This window comes from Pollicipes pollicipes, unplaced genomic scaffold (genome assembly GCF_011947565.3).
Source record: "Pollicipes pollicipes isolate AB1234 unplaced genomic scaffold, Ppol_2.1 Scaffold_5724;HRSCAF=6776_pilon_pilon_pilon, whole genome shotgun sequence".
NCBI classification, from domain to species: domain Eukaryota; kingdom Metazoa; phylum Arthropoda; class Thecostraca; order Pollicipedomorpha; family Pollicipedidae; genus Pollicipes; species Pollicipes pollicipes.
The window spans coordinates 16,257,253-16,273,020 of record NW_023596746.1 but is presented as its reverse complement, the minus strand read 5'-3'; the positions used below and the strand labels follow the sequence as shown (position 1 = coordinate 16,273,020).

At 51.0% G+C, this 15,768-nt stretch overlaps 1 protein-coding gene across 1 annotated transcript; it reads right to left on the bottom strand.

Annotated features, from left to right (window-relative positions):
• Nucleotides 1–7,448: 7,448 nt before the first annotated feature.
• Nelf-E (negative elongation factor E) lies at nucleotides 7,449–15,488 on the bottom strand. The gene is made up of 6 exons (XM_037227231.1): nucleotides 15,280–15,488; nucleotides 13,948–14,130; nucleotides 13,464–13,604; nucleotides 12,359–12,549; nucleotides 11,869–12,035; nucleotides 7,449–8,322 (listed from the first exon to the last, which is right to left on the bottom strand). Exons 1-6 carry the CDS (start codon nucleotides 15,358–15,360, stop codon nucleotides 8,243–8,245), a joined length of 843 nt encoding a protein of 280 aa, XP_037083126.1. The 5' UTR covers nucleotides 15,361–15,488; the 3' UTR covers nucleotides 7,449–8,242.
• Nucleotides 15,489–15,768: the final 280 nt, after the last annotated feature.

Sequence of the window (15,768 nt, the reverse complement as noted above, 5' to 3'; positions counted from 1 at the left end):
AAACATTTGGCTGCAAAGCAGACTTGGGTGTGGATACGCAATTGCAAACACAGCCACTTATGTTGCCTGTTACATTAATACGGTAGACTTACGTGAAAAAAACGGGTATGAGGACCAGGCCATACTTTCCCCAGCTGGCAAGTTCTGTCATCACTTCCAAAAAAAGAAAAAAATGAGAAAGCTGACTTCCGTTTCAAGTCGCATTTGATTCCAGGTACACAACTGCGACAGTGTTTCTGTTCTGCGTAGTTAAAGTGAGGTAAGTTCCCTGGCTTATACTTTCCTTGACCGGTAAAACAATGTCAAATAATGTTGATGCCTTACTCGATGAATCCTTTGGAACACAGTCATATCAAGACTCCATAGATCAAAACGAACATCCCTAGTTAAGTTTTGCTGCCGGCATGCTTTATTTGACACGATGCATATTGGAGGGAATGCACGCGTTTGGGTTAGATGGAGTAAATGACACTTTTCGACAATTAGTGTCTTTATGCTAGGCATTAGCACCCACAACTTCGAGGGTTGCTGATGGATGTCCGCAGTGACCTGTAAACATCCGAACAAGTTAAGACACATGAGTCTATCGCGATTGTCCTCCCATTTGCTCTCATGCATCTTTAAATGGTAAGTGCTAAACTGTGGCAGCCAGTTGGGGAGGAATTGCCTGCGTGCCACCCCTCCCCTGCGTCGTCATTCCTGATAAAACGACTCGCGTTTGATGTCTGTATGTAAATTTCATGCAGATATACGGCCTCGCAGGGGCGTCATTGGAATATCATATCAATGGTAAAGCGGTGGCTTAGATTGGATACAGTGGTTGGACGGGGGGGGGGGGGGGAGGGGTGGTATGCCACCACCGGCGCGTGGTTTAAGATCAGCTGAAGTAGACAGGATGTGATGCAAGTTTATCCTGCCGCCAGCACACCAACGCAATGGTCCAGAGCAAGGGTGTCATTTCTATACTCTTCCCCTTCCCCCAAACACCGAGGGAGGCAGAAGGTGGCACAGGGAGGGCGGGGGGGGGGGGGTCTGTTTCAGCTGCACATGTAAATATTTACAATTGATCGAGAACCCAGGAAAAGTGAGGGGCCACAAGATGTTGCGCAGAGACGTAGGGTCGGCAACGTGCCGCTCGTCACCCAGGGACGATAGGCTGAGCAGGGACGGGGCCCCGCATATCAGAAGCACCCTCGCGTTGGCCGATTACCCTCTGACAATGACAGAAGGCATGACAAGACATAATTTGAGTCGGAGGATCGGTCCGTGCGCTTGCCTATGACGGGCGACGAGTTGTCACGCTCCGCTTTTAGGTACGTTCTTTGCGTCCACACGTGACACCTCGTGGTGAAGGTGTGCAGAGTCCCCGGCTGTGACGTGCTGGCGGCGAGCATCTTGACGCCGCCAGGTGACATCCCTGCAGGTTTTATTCTATGTCTCCGTACCGCTATTTTTTACCTATTGACGTCGGTGATCGCTCCATGAAGGGGCGCATGCTCGGTGACCCGGTGTTTTGCCCGATTCCGGAAGAGGTATGGCGCCCGTCTGGACCAATCAGGACGACTGACCGCTCTCTGCTGATCTTGTTGTCGGGCGAGTGACCTGTCGCCGGGACAGGGCGGGCGGCTGCCGCACAGCGGACCGCCTGGCTATGCGGGAGCGGCGCCAGGCCTTGGGCCGAGAAAGCAGCCGTGCCGTGCTGGAGCGGACCGGTGCCGCTTCCCGCCGACCCCGACGAGGATGCCGTGCTGGACGGCAAGTTCGGGTGCGGCAAAATCGCATGGGCCGCGACGCAGAGCGAAGCGCCTCGCGTTTGACGCGCTCGTTCCTACCTCGTCTGCAAGTCGCCCTGTGGCGCCTGCGCTGTTGGCGTGCGGTCGGTCGGCTGCTGTGCTGCGGCCCGGCCGTGACCCGTCCGGGTTGCGGTCAGCGACTGGTAACGCCATCTTCATGGGAGTCGCCCAACAGACCCGAGCCATTGCCACGGAGCTACATGACCGCGAAAATCCTGATGATAACATTTCACCTGATGCGATGGGAGCGTCCGCAGCTGCACTGATGCGATGGGAGCGTCCGCAGCTGCACTGATGCGATGGGAGCACCCACAGCTGCACTGATGTGATGGGAGCACCCGCAGCTGCACTGATGCGATGGGGGCACCCGCAGCTGCACTGATGCGATGGGAGCGCCCGCAGCTGCACTGATGCGATGGGATCACCCGCAGCTGCACTGATGCGATGGAAGCACCCGCAGCTGCACTGATGCGATGGGAGCGCCCGCAGCTGCACTGAACGTCACGTTGTGCGGCCGCCCTGTCTGACGATCCGGTAGACGCCACAGGCTGAGCTTCGAGCAACAGCTGCATCGTCCGACGCCCTTTAGGTCGGCCACCTGAATGTGCGCCCTTTGACCGCACATCTGGATGAGGTCAATCCCCTGCTGCTGCGGAAACAGCTGCATGTCCTCTGTCGCAGCAAAACAGCTGGACGTCCCCTGCCTCAGCAAAGCAGCTGGACAGCCTCTGCCTCAGCGAAACACCGGTCACTGAGGCAGACGACAACCGCCTACTGCTGTTCCTGGGATACGCTATCAGTCGACGCGACAGGCGGAGCAAGAAGACGGCAGGCGGAATCGCCATCATCCACCGCAGCACACTGAAAGCAGAGTAGCAGCGGATACCAGATGCAAATTCCACATTCGAGGCCCTATGGCTACATATCACCAGCGGGATGCCACCGTCGTTGGCGCCGTGTGCACTCCCTCATCGGTGCCGTGTGCACCAGCCGTCGATGACCCCCATCACCAGCTGACGCACGTCCTGTCATTCGACCATCCACCGCACCTGCTAGGCGACGTCAAATTTAATAATCGACAGCCATACAAAATCAGGCGTATCATGATATATGAAGCACCTGAGTGACTTGCCATTGCGCCAACTGATCACTGAGCCGACTCTCCCTGTACCCATCCCAGTACTCACTGACCACCTTATCACCAACAGGTAGGTCCCGACATCTGACGCAAGCATAACTCCCTGGAACATCAGCGATCCCGACTTCGTCATTGTGACGGTCGCCAACGTCAAAACTCGATACGCCGCTCAAGCCATCATCGTGCGGTCTACATGGTGCGTGAACCAGGACGCCCTCTGCCTGATCCTCCTTCAATCAGGCGGGATGCAGTTCAACCAAGATGACGCCAGCACCGAAAAATGGAAAACATTTCTGGCCGTGTGGCATCCCATTATCAACCAGCACATGCCGATGTCAAGCACCAAGTTGAAGCACCGGCCGTATCCATGAATGGAGGACAACACAGTGAGGAAGGCTATGGGAACTAAAACTAGGCACGGGCCAATTGAGGCCATACGCCATATGAGGACACTCAGCGAGGGTTCCGGGAGCGCCGGAAAGCAGTGGAAGTGGCCTCGAACAACGCGTGTCCTTCTGACCTACGCAACTCTCTTTAAGAATTGGTGATCCAAGACCTTGAAGCACATCCGACAGTTCCTCATCTCATCTACGAAGGCGGGACCGAGGACGACCAGAACAGCATACCTTCCAGTGTATGGGAGAGAGGTCAGTTGGCCGCGTTCACAGTCGCATTCACCAGCATTTAGGTAAATCTATCCGGGCAGGAAAATTTCTTGCAAAACTCGGTCTCTTCCCGATACGAAAACGTTCATTTGCATGTGACATCCTAATTTTCGCTTCCAGCTTTAGTATCTTGGGCAGGACATATTCCTCGCATACTTGGGAATCTCAGAGCACTTTTACATTTTCAAGAAATATCCAGTGATAAATAACATGACTTGAGACCAGTTTCATAAAAAATGCCGCCGCTTCTTACCAAAAAATAGCCCCAACAACAAAAAATTACTCAGCTTACCGAGTTTTATAAACGGTCGACACCCGACGTAAATTTCACTGGCGACGACTTTTCATACTCATATTCAGCTGTTGCTTATCAGAAGTACCAGATGCTACCGCATCGCAAAAAACATGTTTATTTTTACGGTGGTCGATTATGCTCATTGAAAAGGATAAATACCTTTTATTATGACAAACTAGGCTCAAAAGTGTCATGTGCTTGCAGTTTTTGTTTTTTTATCGCAATAACACTTTAACCTCTGTATTAAACACAAATTTCTACCCGGGCGCTGGCAGTGGTCAAAAGGTACACAGGAAGATATTGCTCGGCGTGCGAAACTTTTGTGCTTTCTGGCCAGTTGAATAAGTTAGAAAGCATTCCGAGTTGCCGAAAAAATCCAAAAATATTCAAGGTTATGCCGAGCAGAAATAAAGTGTAGCAAGCAACTCTGGTAAAATCAATCACTGAGACACTTGTCAGATCTGTATAGTGTTGCATGGGTAGGTGCTTGGGCATTATGGTCGCCATACTGCCCACCTTTGCAGGAAGTTTTGTGTTAAGGAATCTCAGAGCTGCTTGAACAAAGTAATTGGAGCACAGCAAATAACATCGTGTGAGAGGGTCAGCCCCCGTCTAGGAGGAGCTAGGGGATGGCCATGCGATCCCCCCCCCCCCCTTGAGTTCGCTGGTTATGAGTACTCAACCACAAGCACATCACAAATAATTCAATGAAAACAAGGAAATACGTACATTGAATAAAACACCCAATTAGGCTATCATGGTGGCGAAATATTGCGCACAAAAGTAGGGAAATGGCAGGTGAATTATGGTAACATGCGGTAGGGCACCTACCCACTACCATTGACTGAACTGGCGTGGCATATACACCCCCTCCCCCCCCCCCCCCCCCCAGCAACCCGCCCTGTCCGATGCATCCCCTGGTTTAATGGCACCGCTTGCGACCCCGCGTATAACTATTACACTGTTTTGTGCATGTCTGCGCGGTACCTACCTACAAAGGCGTATACCTGGGTATCTCCTCATCCTCCCCATGATCTCGCCAGCGCCAGCTTACCTTGGTGGCAGAGAAATCGAATGTAGGTCGTAGAACTTAGGCAAATAGGCCTAGTGGGATGCAGGATCTAGGCTGGCAGGTAGGCTTCTTTCCATATATACAACCACGTGCAGGCTACGCATGTCTTCACTCAAAGCAACACAAGCACGCTGGTATTGGTCTACGTATGCATCCATTATCTCTAAGGAAGGTTCTAAGGTTCTAAGGAATTGAGGGCCCTACTGTGGCCAAAATTTCCGAGATTTTTAACGATTCAAACCTGACAAGTCTTATGCCTTTCGCTCGCTTTCATCCTTTCCAGCCGAAATCTCGAAGCCGGATTAGTCCGCCTGCCAGTCGCATTGCTTCCACCTGGGGCCGGGCTGCCAAAACTGGCACTGCCAAAGGCTACTATAGACACTAACGACAGCTGCTATTTCAAGGACATGTGCTGAAGGCGTCAACGACTGCGTTGACAGCGACGCTCGGCGGTGGTAAAGAGAAACACATTATTTTTCCGTTTGGCGCATGGACACCTAAAAGGTGCCATGGTTAGGGCCGACGGCGGGCCGATCGAGAGCCAAGGCGCTTTTTACAGGTGCCTGGGAGGACATAGGATCCTGGGATGGTCATGTAGGTAGACTACTAGCTACCCACTACCAATACATACCGTGTGCCTTCCTAGTGGCACGGTAACCACGCAAGCTGGTAACCTTCGGTGAACATGCCAAAGATCTGCCCTGATTGCGTTGCATTGCAAATATTGTCCTACCTCTAGTTTCACAAGCTATTTGAACACAAATAAACGGCGGAAGCAAGGCTATGTATTTGAGAAGAATAGGCCCACATGACAGTAGAAAAAAACAGTATTTGGCTCCTGAACAATGTCAACAACATTTGAAGTTTCAAGCAGATTGCATGATCTTGTTTTTGCTGCCAGTTGATGGACCTGATACGGGTTGTACGACAACGAGACCCCAAAATCAGGCAGCGTATACTGTCATCCATCTGCCACCAGATACAGTACATCAATCATGAAATGCATTGATTTCACTCACATAATCATCAGTTACGTTTACACTTAACAGAATATCTGCAGGCCGTTACGCTCTACTTACATGCTCAGTTTACATGCCGAATATGTGTTGGCTGAACATAGAAGCGTATACAACATCGGTAGGGGGACTCCGGAATCACCTTAAAATGCAAAAATCTTGAGCTGGAAATGGAGCAGGAGGCAATTAACTGATGGGGACTTACGCCTGATTAAATTTACTGCCACCAAACCCACCAGTGAAACATGAAACTAAGGAAACATCATAAATATCATGGAAAATCAGCACCCAGATCCCTTAGTCCAACGTGCAGCATCAAGAAATCCGTGACCCACAGTATCGCCGGGAAGCTCACAGCGGACATTAGTCAAAAGTGATGGAAAACAGGGGCACAGCTGGTCTCATAATGGGGGTGGGAGGGTGGAGCTTAGTGAGAACGCCAAGCTTTTAGTGAACTGTTTTTCCGTTAACCGCCCAGACTGACGTGGCAGGCCGTCCCCTACAGCGGTATTCTCGCACAGCCAATTTGGCAGCTACTCTGACGTCATATAAACGCTAAATGATGCAACCAAACAATAATGCATTGAGGAACATTTTACTAAATAGTAAAATTGCATTGCCTAAGGCGGTCTCTTGCAGTTAAATGCATGTTAATACTTGCCAGTGGCCTGATTACATGGTACATCGTGCTTGCTTTTAGGTATTCAAATGTGGAATACTCCCTGTAATGGAAGTGTTCCACACTTGCATGGGGTTTTGATCTGAAATAGTTATTAAAAGGTCAATCAGTGCAGTTCACATTCCTGTCTTTTTAAGGCTTTACACTTTCTGGTTTCTGAGCTTGAAGCCCGCGAACTTGTACAGGCTTCTTCGTGCGGACTATTTCAAGATCACCCAGACAAGCATGAAGTCATAGAAACGTCACGCGAACGCTGCCACCTCATTGGTCACGCGGTACTCACGGCATGTGGTTCTCATAGAATTCCAACGCCTTCTATTCTAACCCGATCAGATTCACCCGCTACATTTCAGGTGAGACTATGGCTTGGGCATGCGTGGTGAGAGGAGTCGATTTTCGCGTGAAACGGCATTTTCGGAGCCAAATGCATGTTCTTTTCCCGTCCCCAGTCGTGTGCGAGGTAATTAACTTTTCGTCCGAATTGCTGCGAACGCCGAAACTTTGCGGCATGACGTTATAAAGGATGTCGACGGCTTACATTTTTTATCGGCCGGCTCGCCGCTATTAACACACCCCAGCTGTGTGCGCCGCTGCGGGATCTCACACTATATTGTAAAACTATATTTTCAAACAAAACTACGAAACAGATTAAGGGGATTTCAAACGACGCAGCCAACCCGGGTTCAAACAGTATGGTACACACGTGCTGCACATCTCATCCATCTTTTGACCGGCCTGTTCAAACAGATGTCGGGAGCACTAACGTCGAACTAATGAGTCCAAACACACATCCCGGGTCTGTGTATATTTTCATAGCCAAAGGTATACGGAACATATGGGGCGTGCAAGATACGCGCCGACATTCGCGCCACACGATCACTTTGCGTTACAGCGTAGTAAACGCGCCTAGTGCGGTTGACCCTGACGCTTGCTGAGAATGACGGCGAGCCGAATCGAATCGCTCTCTGCACTGGAAAGGCCAACACTCGGTTACAACACCCCCGTATATTTACACGAACACCGCTTCTGACGGACAGCCGGGACAAGCACATCGTCGCAAATTGGGCGACCATACGGCGCCACCGCTGCCGTCTGCTCCCGAATTCGGCGATAAACCCGAATTCCAGGCTAGAGCGATCGAACGGCGTGGCACCGACTCCAGACCCGACTCCCGCCGCATTCCGGGCCCATGACCGCCCTGCCGCCAGACTGCACAGTTCACACTGCGCCGCTGTAGGGCCCACCGATCACGGCTGGCCGACGCACTGGATACGGGGCAGGGGGCGCGCGGCGCCGGCAGGCCTCGACGTAGGCGGCCAGTAGTTTTCCACATCGGCGGGGTGCGGCGGCCAGCACGTGGCCCCGTGACACGTCAGCGCAAACACACCGCTCTATCGCAGCGGCGGCCGACCGGCGCCGGCACGGCACCCGGCGTCGATAGGACGGCCGCGCCGCGCCCCCGCTGACGCAGACGCCGGCCACACCGCATGCCACGCCAGTCGTAGGGCCGCCGCCGGCGCAGTGACGGCGGTCAGGGCGGACGCACCGTCGTCCGGCGTCTTGGCATCTGTCGCTCCAGCATGTTCAGCCCAAGAAATCGTCGTCGTACGTCACCACTTCCCGCTTGTCTCGGTTGTGGAGCCCCTTCTGCGAGTGGCTGGCCGCTGAAAACAACGCCATCAGTGTGACGTAGAGGCAATGCCACTCGTTGGTTTGGTATGTGGTCACACCAGCCTGCGCTCGTCGGGCGCCTGGTCAGGTGTGTAGTTTCGCAAAATAAGCTGAGGCGAGCATGGAAACAATGGTCAAGTCTACCCTCAAAATAAAGGAATTAACGGAATGCTGACCAAATTTGGTCTACTTCCTTTCCAAAGTTAGGGAGGAGGGGGGGGGGGAGGGGGGACTGGACCCCGCGACCTAAATAGGAAGCGACACTGCTGTGCCTGGTCTCTCCCCACCTCCGAGACCCGCCACCACCTGCGCGCGGTGGTGCCGCCCAATGGGTGGCTGATGGGCCGCTGATTGTGCCACCCCGCCCCTCACCGTCCCACAGCTCATCGACATCCATCGAGCCGATCGACCCCGAATACGCCAAGCGTCCAAAACAAGCCCCGGTCTCCGGGGACGGCCGCTGTTCCCGCGGCATCACGCAGCGGTAGGGCGGACGAGCGACTGCAGCAAACCCGCCCACCAAACTGGCGTGCTTTGACCGCGGGATGCGCCAATGCCATCTGGCAGATCCGGCGGAAGCCACGCTCCAGTGACCGGCCAGCCACTCCACAATAACCCGGACGGAGACTCGGCTGGCCGGCTGGAAAAAGTGGGGACGGCGGCACTCCGTCGGATGTCAGCACCCGAACACCGGCCCGGGCGTCATGTTTGCCGTCCGTGCGCCGACGTCGGCGGCGGGTGCGCCACCTCGCACCAACACGGACCCTCAGATTGCGCCAGAGTTAGGCATCACGGCTGAAAACAGCGTCTGAATCACGGTGTACTTTTACAGAAGGCCTACGCCTTCACAGGACTGAAGTGCACAGGGTTGTGCGCTGGTGATGCCTGTTTTTAGCAATAAAAACAATAAAGGGAGCAAGAGTATTCGGGGGAGCGACGACCTCTGAAATTGACTACATATGCTAAAAAAACCTGCAACATAATACGCTAACGATAAGCTCCGCTTAATTCAGTCTCAGACCCACGTGGTGCACGCTTCCAACAACCACGCGAAATACTCCAATCCATAACGTCTTGCGTGGTGTGGGATGAGCGATGTCTCACCAGACGTAGAGTTACCACTTGTCACGACATAGATGACACCAAGGCCTACATTGAGGCACAGACTTCTATGGCCGGGTGTGACAATTTCAGGCGACGAAAGCGATGAATTTGAGATAATCACCAATGTTCTTGTCCAATAGCATCCCGTAAAAGGCACACATCTTAGACACATATTGCTCACTACAGACTGGAATACGTGCGTTGGGAGAAAATGTGGCAGTATGGACATATGAACATGACACTAGACTATGCACACATTTCAATGTTGTCATGCCAGCGCATCAATATATTTTTCCATCTTCCAGTTTGGCCGCATACCTCAAAGCGTTCGGGAGTAGATTACGAATACACGGGCAAGATGGACATGATGGTCACGAAACGAGCTTTACGAATTGCAACAGAAAACATGCATGGGGTTATCAACTCTCCGTGTTCTTGGAGATAGTATATGTCAAACTTTCGCGAACTGATGACAAACAATAGGGGTATACTGTCCATGGAGCTGTCAGAACGCGTACCAGCGGAATTTTAGGAGGCAGGCTGACGACCGACGGTGACCCCCTGGTCAAGTCGTCCAACAACGGCCTCCATCCCAGCCCATATCTAAAGTGTCCGCCCTACTGAGCCAGAACGGCCGAATGAGAGAGCCCTTGGATCCTATGATACAGATATATGATATAGTCCCTGATCCTATGGATCACACATAAACTGAGTAACTCATAAGCCCAGGTCCCTGGCATCATCACAAATAGGCCCGGTGAGAAGTTCGCAGCCGTCTGGACGGGTTGCCAAAACAAGAAGCAGCGCTCTTTCACCGTTTTGTACCATCATATGGCTGTTTTTTGTCGGTCAGGTGACGTTTTTCTCAATAGCATGGTGGCCTGCCACGAAAGCTGGGGTCATTCGCGAGGGCCAGGGCTTAAGCACCAGAGCGTGGGGTAAATTGGGGGTGGGGGGGGGGGGGGACGAGCGATCCTCCCCATTCAAACGAGCGCATGAAAAGAGCGTGAGCCATGAAGACCACGCGAGTGACATCCTATGACCACAACAGCGCCCTCTTTCATCAAGCGGTGCTAATTCGGGAGGAAGTGAATGGGCGGAGGAGAAAAAGGTGGACAGCATCGACCAACAGTGCTACCAATACGGTTTTCCAGTCTCTCCTCCATATGATTTCGCCGCTGTGACGCCCGGACCTCACGACCTGACGCCAGTTCCGACACATTGTGTACCTTTTTGCAATTAGCCAGTTGTGTAGAACAGATGTTAACGGAAATGAAAGGACCACATTGTGTTCACAAAGCATGGTTACAGGAGAGCCAACACTGGCACAACGACCAACAGACACTTCACAGCATACAGAGGTTCGTGACTCTGCATGGTTCCACTCCAGCAGAGCCGATTCCCTCCATGAATCACGATGTAATGATTTGTTTCCAACCGCCTCCGAACGCTCAGCGCAACTTTGAGTTGACCCCAATCGCGACGTAATGGGATTTGGTCCAGTTTTCCAATCGAACCCGACGGGTCGATTTCAGTGGCGACAATTGGGAATAACTTAAGTGATGCTTTGATAAGTGTGAACCGCACATTCAGTACAATGGGGCTCTATATGACCTGTGTCATTTGGTATACATGTCGCACGTCAGTTGCCTACATTTCTGTCTGAGTCAACTCATCGACTTGGTGGGTTTAACATCGACTCGATTCACAGCAGATTCTTAAATAAGCCCGACTCTACCGTATTCGACAAAAAAGGTCGATTCCCGAGTTGCTCGCGACCTTAATCGGAGTCCAGCACAACTCTGACAGACCACAACTTTTACACAATCATGTTTGGTGTTGGAAAAATTGCATGTATGTATGATCAGTAGTGGTTGCAAAGGCTTCTTGAATGCGTGATGACCAGCCTGCTCAAGTAGCCAATTTTGCACTGTTCAAGCGTGATTCGACATGTTTGCGGTCTCGTAACTGCAAAGAAGGCCGTAGTCGAACCTGCCTTAATAGGCATGGGTGAATTTGTAAGGAGAAACGTTTCTTTGGCAATGAAGACCGAAATCTTAAAAATGTAATCATATTGAGAGAACATTGATCTAAATAAAACGGGCTTACCTGCCTGTTAGCTTTTCATGAACAAACCTTAAGCTCAAGACTATTCTATTTCATGACTTAATAAGAGGCGATGAAAATGGAAATGCAGTGAATAAGATAAATGGGATGGAAATGTGTTACAACCAGGGCCTACTCATTTCGGTAAAACATGGAACTTACGCCCAAACAGTGCGCACTGTCAGACAACTGATATCACAGACCACTAAGGGTCCAAACAAGTACGATGCGATTTCTCGACGGTCTGAGGGTCTGAGATTGCTGCCTGGACTGGCGGAACCGACCCGCCCACGTCTGTCTGTTCCCAGGACAGGGGTGCACCGCCTCACCGATGGTGCTCCACGCGCTGGAGGTGGACGCGTCATTGATGGGCTCGATCTTGGGCTGGCGGCGTGCATAAGACACCTGCAGCTGGACGCCCTCAACGGCGGCGCCGTTCATCTGCGCGATCGAGCGCTCTGCGCACTCCACCTTGTCAAAAGTCAGGAAACCGCAGCTGCCGGATACACACAAGAGATGGCGTTGCTGACACAGACGGCGAGGGGCACACAGAGTGAAGATTGAGGCTAGACAAGGTTTGAAGCCTGCATTTAGTTGCTAACCACGGTCACACAGGACCGCAATGCACCCATAACGCACCCATAACACTGACGTATTTAACCTTGCATTATCGCAGCAACATAACTGAAATCGGAAAACCCTTCTTGACAAACTGAAATGTCTTTAACATCAAATAAGTTCCTTGGGGTACAATTATCGCGGACATCAAGCTGACTTGTAAACACTGCCTGATCACTCCAAACTTATGCCTGTGCGCACTTTTTCTCGATCTCCATCGAGATGTTGACGACAGTGCCGAACTTCTGGAATGCCCGCTTGAGCAGCTGCTCGTTGACGCCGAAGCCGCGGACGTAGACGGTGTTGCCCTGACGAGGCTTGTCAGAAACGGCATCTCTGGAGGCCGAGCGCTCCTCCTTGTCACGAGCTGATATAAAGCTGTCGTACAACGTCTGGAGAAAAAAAGCCACACGCTTGCATTTGAGGCCGAGGCCGACCAAGCCGAAGAGGGGACGAAATACCCGGAGGGCTAATAATCTTGCAAGACATGGGGGATTACGAACAGGGGTGGCATTTCTGCCGGATGAAACTAATTCGGCCAGTTTCCGTTCTTTACCGGCTTTAGCAAACTGACGCCAGCTTGATAGTGAAGCGGCCTGGATTTTGCAACGTGACGTGTCGGGCGCGAGTCAGGTCTGTGTCACAAACATACACATACAAACACACATACACACGCAGCACGTCTACTCCCCCGCAGAAGCAGGCTGGGCACCACGTCTATCTCGCGAACCCCAGAATGGATCTTGATGTGCCCAACCTTGCGTTTGGATGGCCTTGGTTTAACTCGCTCGTGGTGGTCGTTTTCGCGAGATTTGCCGGCTCACCAGCCGCGGCACAACCGTTAAGCACCGATGGTTGGGCAAACAATGGTTGCAAAGCTAACTAGTGACTACTGTCTTCATAGGACCTTTCATTTGGCCCCTGGTCGCATGGACTAGTGATTAATTCGCCCTCCACCAGATGGAAATGGTGTGGTGGATATCTCGTCATTCCTCCCGGGAAAAGAACACTGAAAAAATCCGCCGCCTCTCACGCTGGTAGTGATTTAGTTTGTGTTATCGGGTGTTTATTTCGTTCTTTGTAGTAATATTTTGCCATTATGCAGCGTTGTAACCACATGTGATGTTGCATAACTGATGATGAAAACCAGGATAACAGAGCAGTGGAGGTGCCCATTCATTCCGGCTCTGCCCACTAAGCATATCTGAGCTGCACTGGTAAATGCAGGCCGCTCACCAGGACAAGTCTTTGGCAAGGCATACCCACAGTTGGCCGTGCTTCACCAACGGCGCAACGGCCGCTTTACCTTGATCTTGTTACCGGGCCGGAACTCCTTGTCGCGCTCGGCGGGCGGCAACGGTGGCGTCTCCTCCTCCGGGTGGGTGGCCGAGAAAGGCTGGTAGCCGCTCAGCGCCCGGTCCGAGCCGGACAGCTTCCGCTCCAGGCCCTAGCCGTTGGCATGGGACGAGCACGGATCATACGCCAGGATGCCGGGCACACCCAGACTCACAGCACGCACTGGCAATGGTCGCCACGTGCGCAGGTTGGCGATGGCGCGGCGGACACTGGCACCCGTCATGCAGCAAAAATGAAATGCCGATGAACAACGAACAGCACTTGGAAATGCCATGCACAGATGGACTCCTTTTACTTGCCAGCACCCAGGTCAATGTAAAACATACCAGAAGTATGACTGTGGGCACCTGGAAAGGGGTCAAAATGGCTCACTTATTTGTACCATAATATCACCAAAAACCAGGCACCAAAGCAACTAGAACATTTTTCTATACCTTGGACCGCTTGAAAGTGGTCTTTTCCTTGTGATCTTCTTTCTTCTCTATTGAGCGAATGGCACCAGAACGGATCAGTTTCTTGGCATACTCCTTGGCATCCTTGGCCTCAGAGGGTCGCTTCACTGGGTGGATGGGTTCTGGCTCCTGCCTTGGGGTTTTGAGAGCGAGCAGTGCCTTCTTCTGCAAGCCAATGAAGAACAACTCACTGTCAGGAAAGAGAATCTGGTGCACCAACACCATTAAGTTTAGAAAAAACTTCACTTCCCTTGTGATTAAATAAGAGCTACTACTAGTGACCTCCTATCAGGTCACTAGAGCTACAACTAGTGACCTATGTCAACCAAACTAACTCAATTGGTTAAAGTACCTCTTATTGGATTCACTGATCAGTGGCAAGATAAGCTCAAGTCACTCAGGCAGAATCAGTCTTTCCCACACATAACTTGCTGTATGGAGCCCAACCATGGCACCCAAGTTTTCAAAACCATAAGATAATTTTGTGTGCCCCACCAGCCCACTGGTGCCGGTTGTTTTAACATGTCACACCGTACCATGACATGACAAACAGCCATGGGTTTTCTCCCTAATAGAACAGTATAAATTTGGTTAAATTGTGAGCACATTTGGTTCCCCAAAACAGCCCAAACAAATAATTCAACTAAAATCTGCTTAATACTACAAACAGGCAAAAATGCCTACAGCTATGCAAAAATTGGCATGACCATTCAATAGCTGTTTTGTAAAAGCCTTTGGGTAAGAGGAATCAAACTGACACATCCATTCCTCAGAGGTTGTGCTAAATGGAAACACCCTCCATGGAACACTGTTCCTCCATACACAATATTATGGACATTGCTATAATATTTAACATAGTTAGCCAAGACCCCTGTTATTGAGGTAACTGTCACCCAAAGGCAAAAAGGCCTGAGCACCATAGGGCAAAAGCTCTTTAAAAATAGTCTATAGCAAATTCAAAATGCTTGCTAGTTTAAACTGAAATTCAACTTTGATTATAATATGAGGGACAATGCCAAAATCCAGAATGACATCACATGAGTCAGAGATAAAGATGATAAGGAATACATAGAAACATGTAGCACATAAGATGCATGGAGACATGTACCTGAAATTGTCCATCCAGCATGACACATGAAAGTAGAAATGGAGTATGCGATACTTTGACACAATAGTAACAACATGCAATGTGTCCGCAACATCACTTGCGTATGCAGCTTACTTTCATTATTTTCCGTGAGGACAACACTTTTGCACAAAAGATAAAACTTCACCTATTCCTTTTATTTCCGAAGATAAGCTAATCACGCCTACCTTTTTCCTAAGTTTGGCATACTTGTTTTGAAGAACCATTTCTTCCTCCGTCAAGTTCGTAGGGAAATGGAGATAAACCATTGCTACACCATTCGCACTCACAGCGCTATTGCAGTTAACCAGGCCGCGATTTTTCACCTCTACCTACTATCATACTATAACGTAAATATGTATTCCGTCAGCAGTCCCCACACATGTAAACACCGCCAGCAAAGAATGGTAATCTGTGGATACCGTATAAGACGCAAAACCGACCGATGATTCTCGCTTCATATTCGTTTAACGTTAGCGTGACGTCACTGATGGTAAAAGTTCAGTGTGGGGCGGCCGCTAGGTGCTGAACGTAACGCTGAGGGGTAATCGAAACATCAAAATCTTCACACGGATTATGAAAAAAAATGCTAGCGGGAGGTGCATATGACTAGCAAGCCGCTCTAGCAGAGGTACATGGTGAACATCATACTGCACATTACAAGCATATACAGTTTA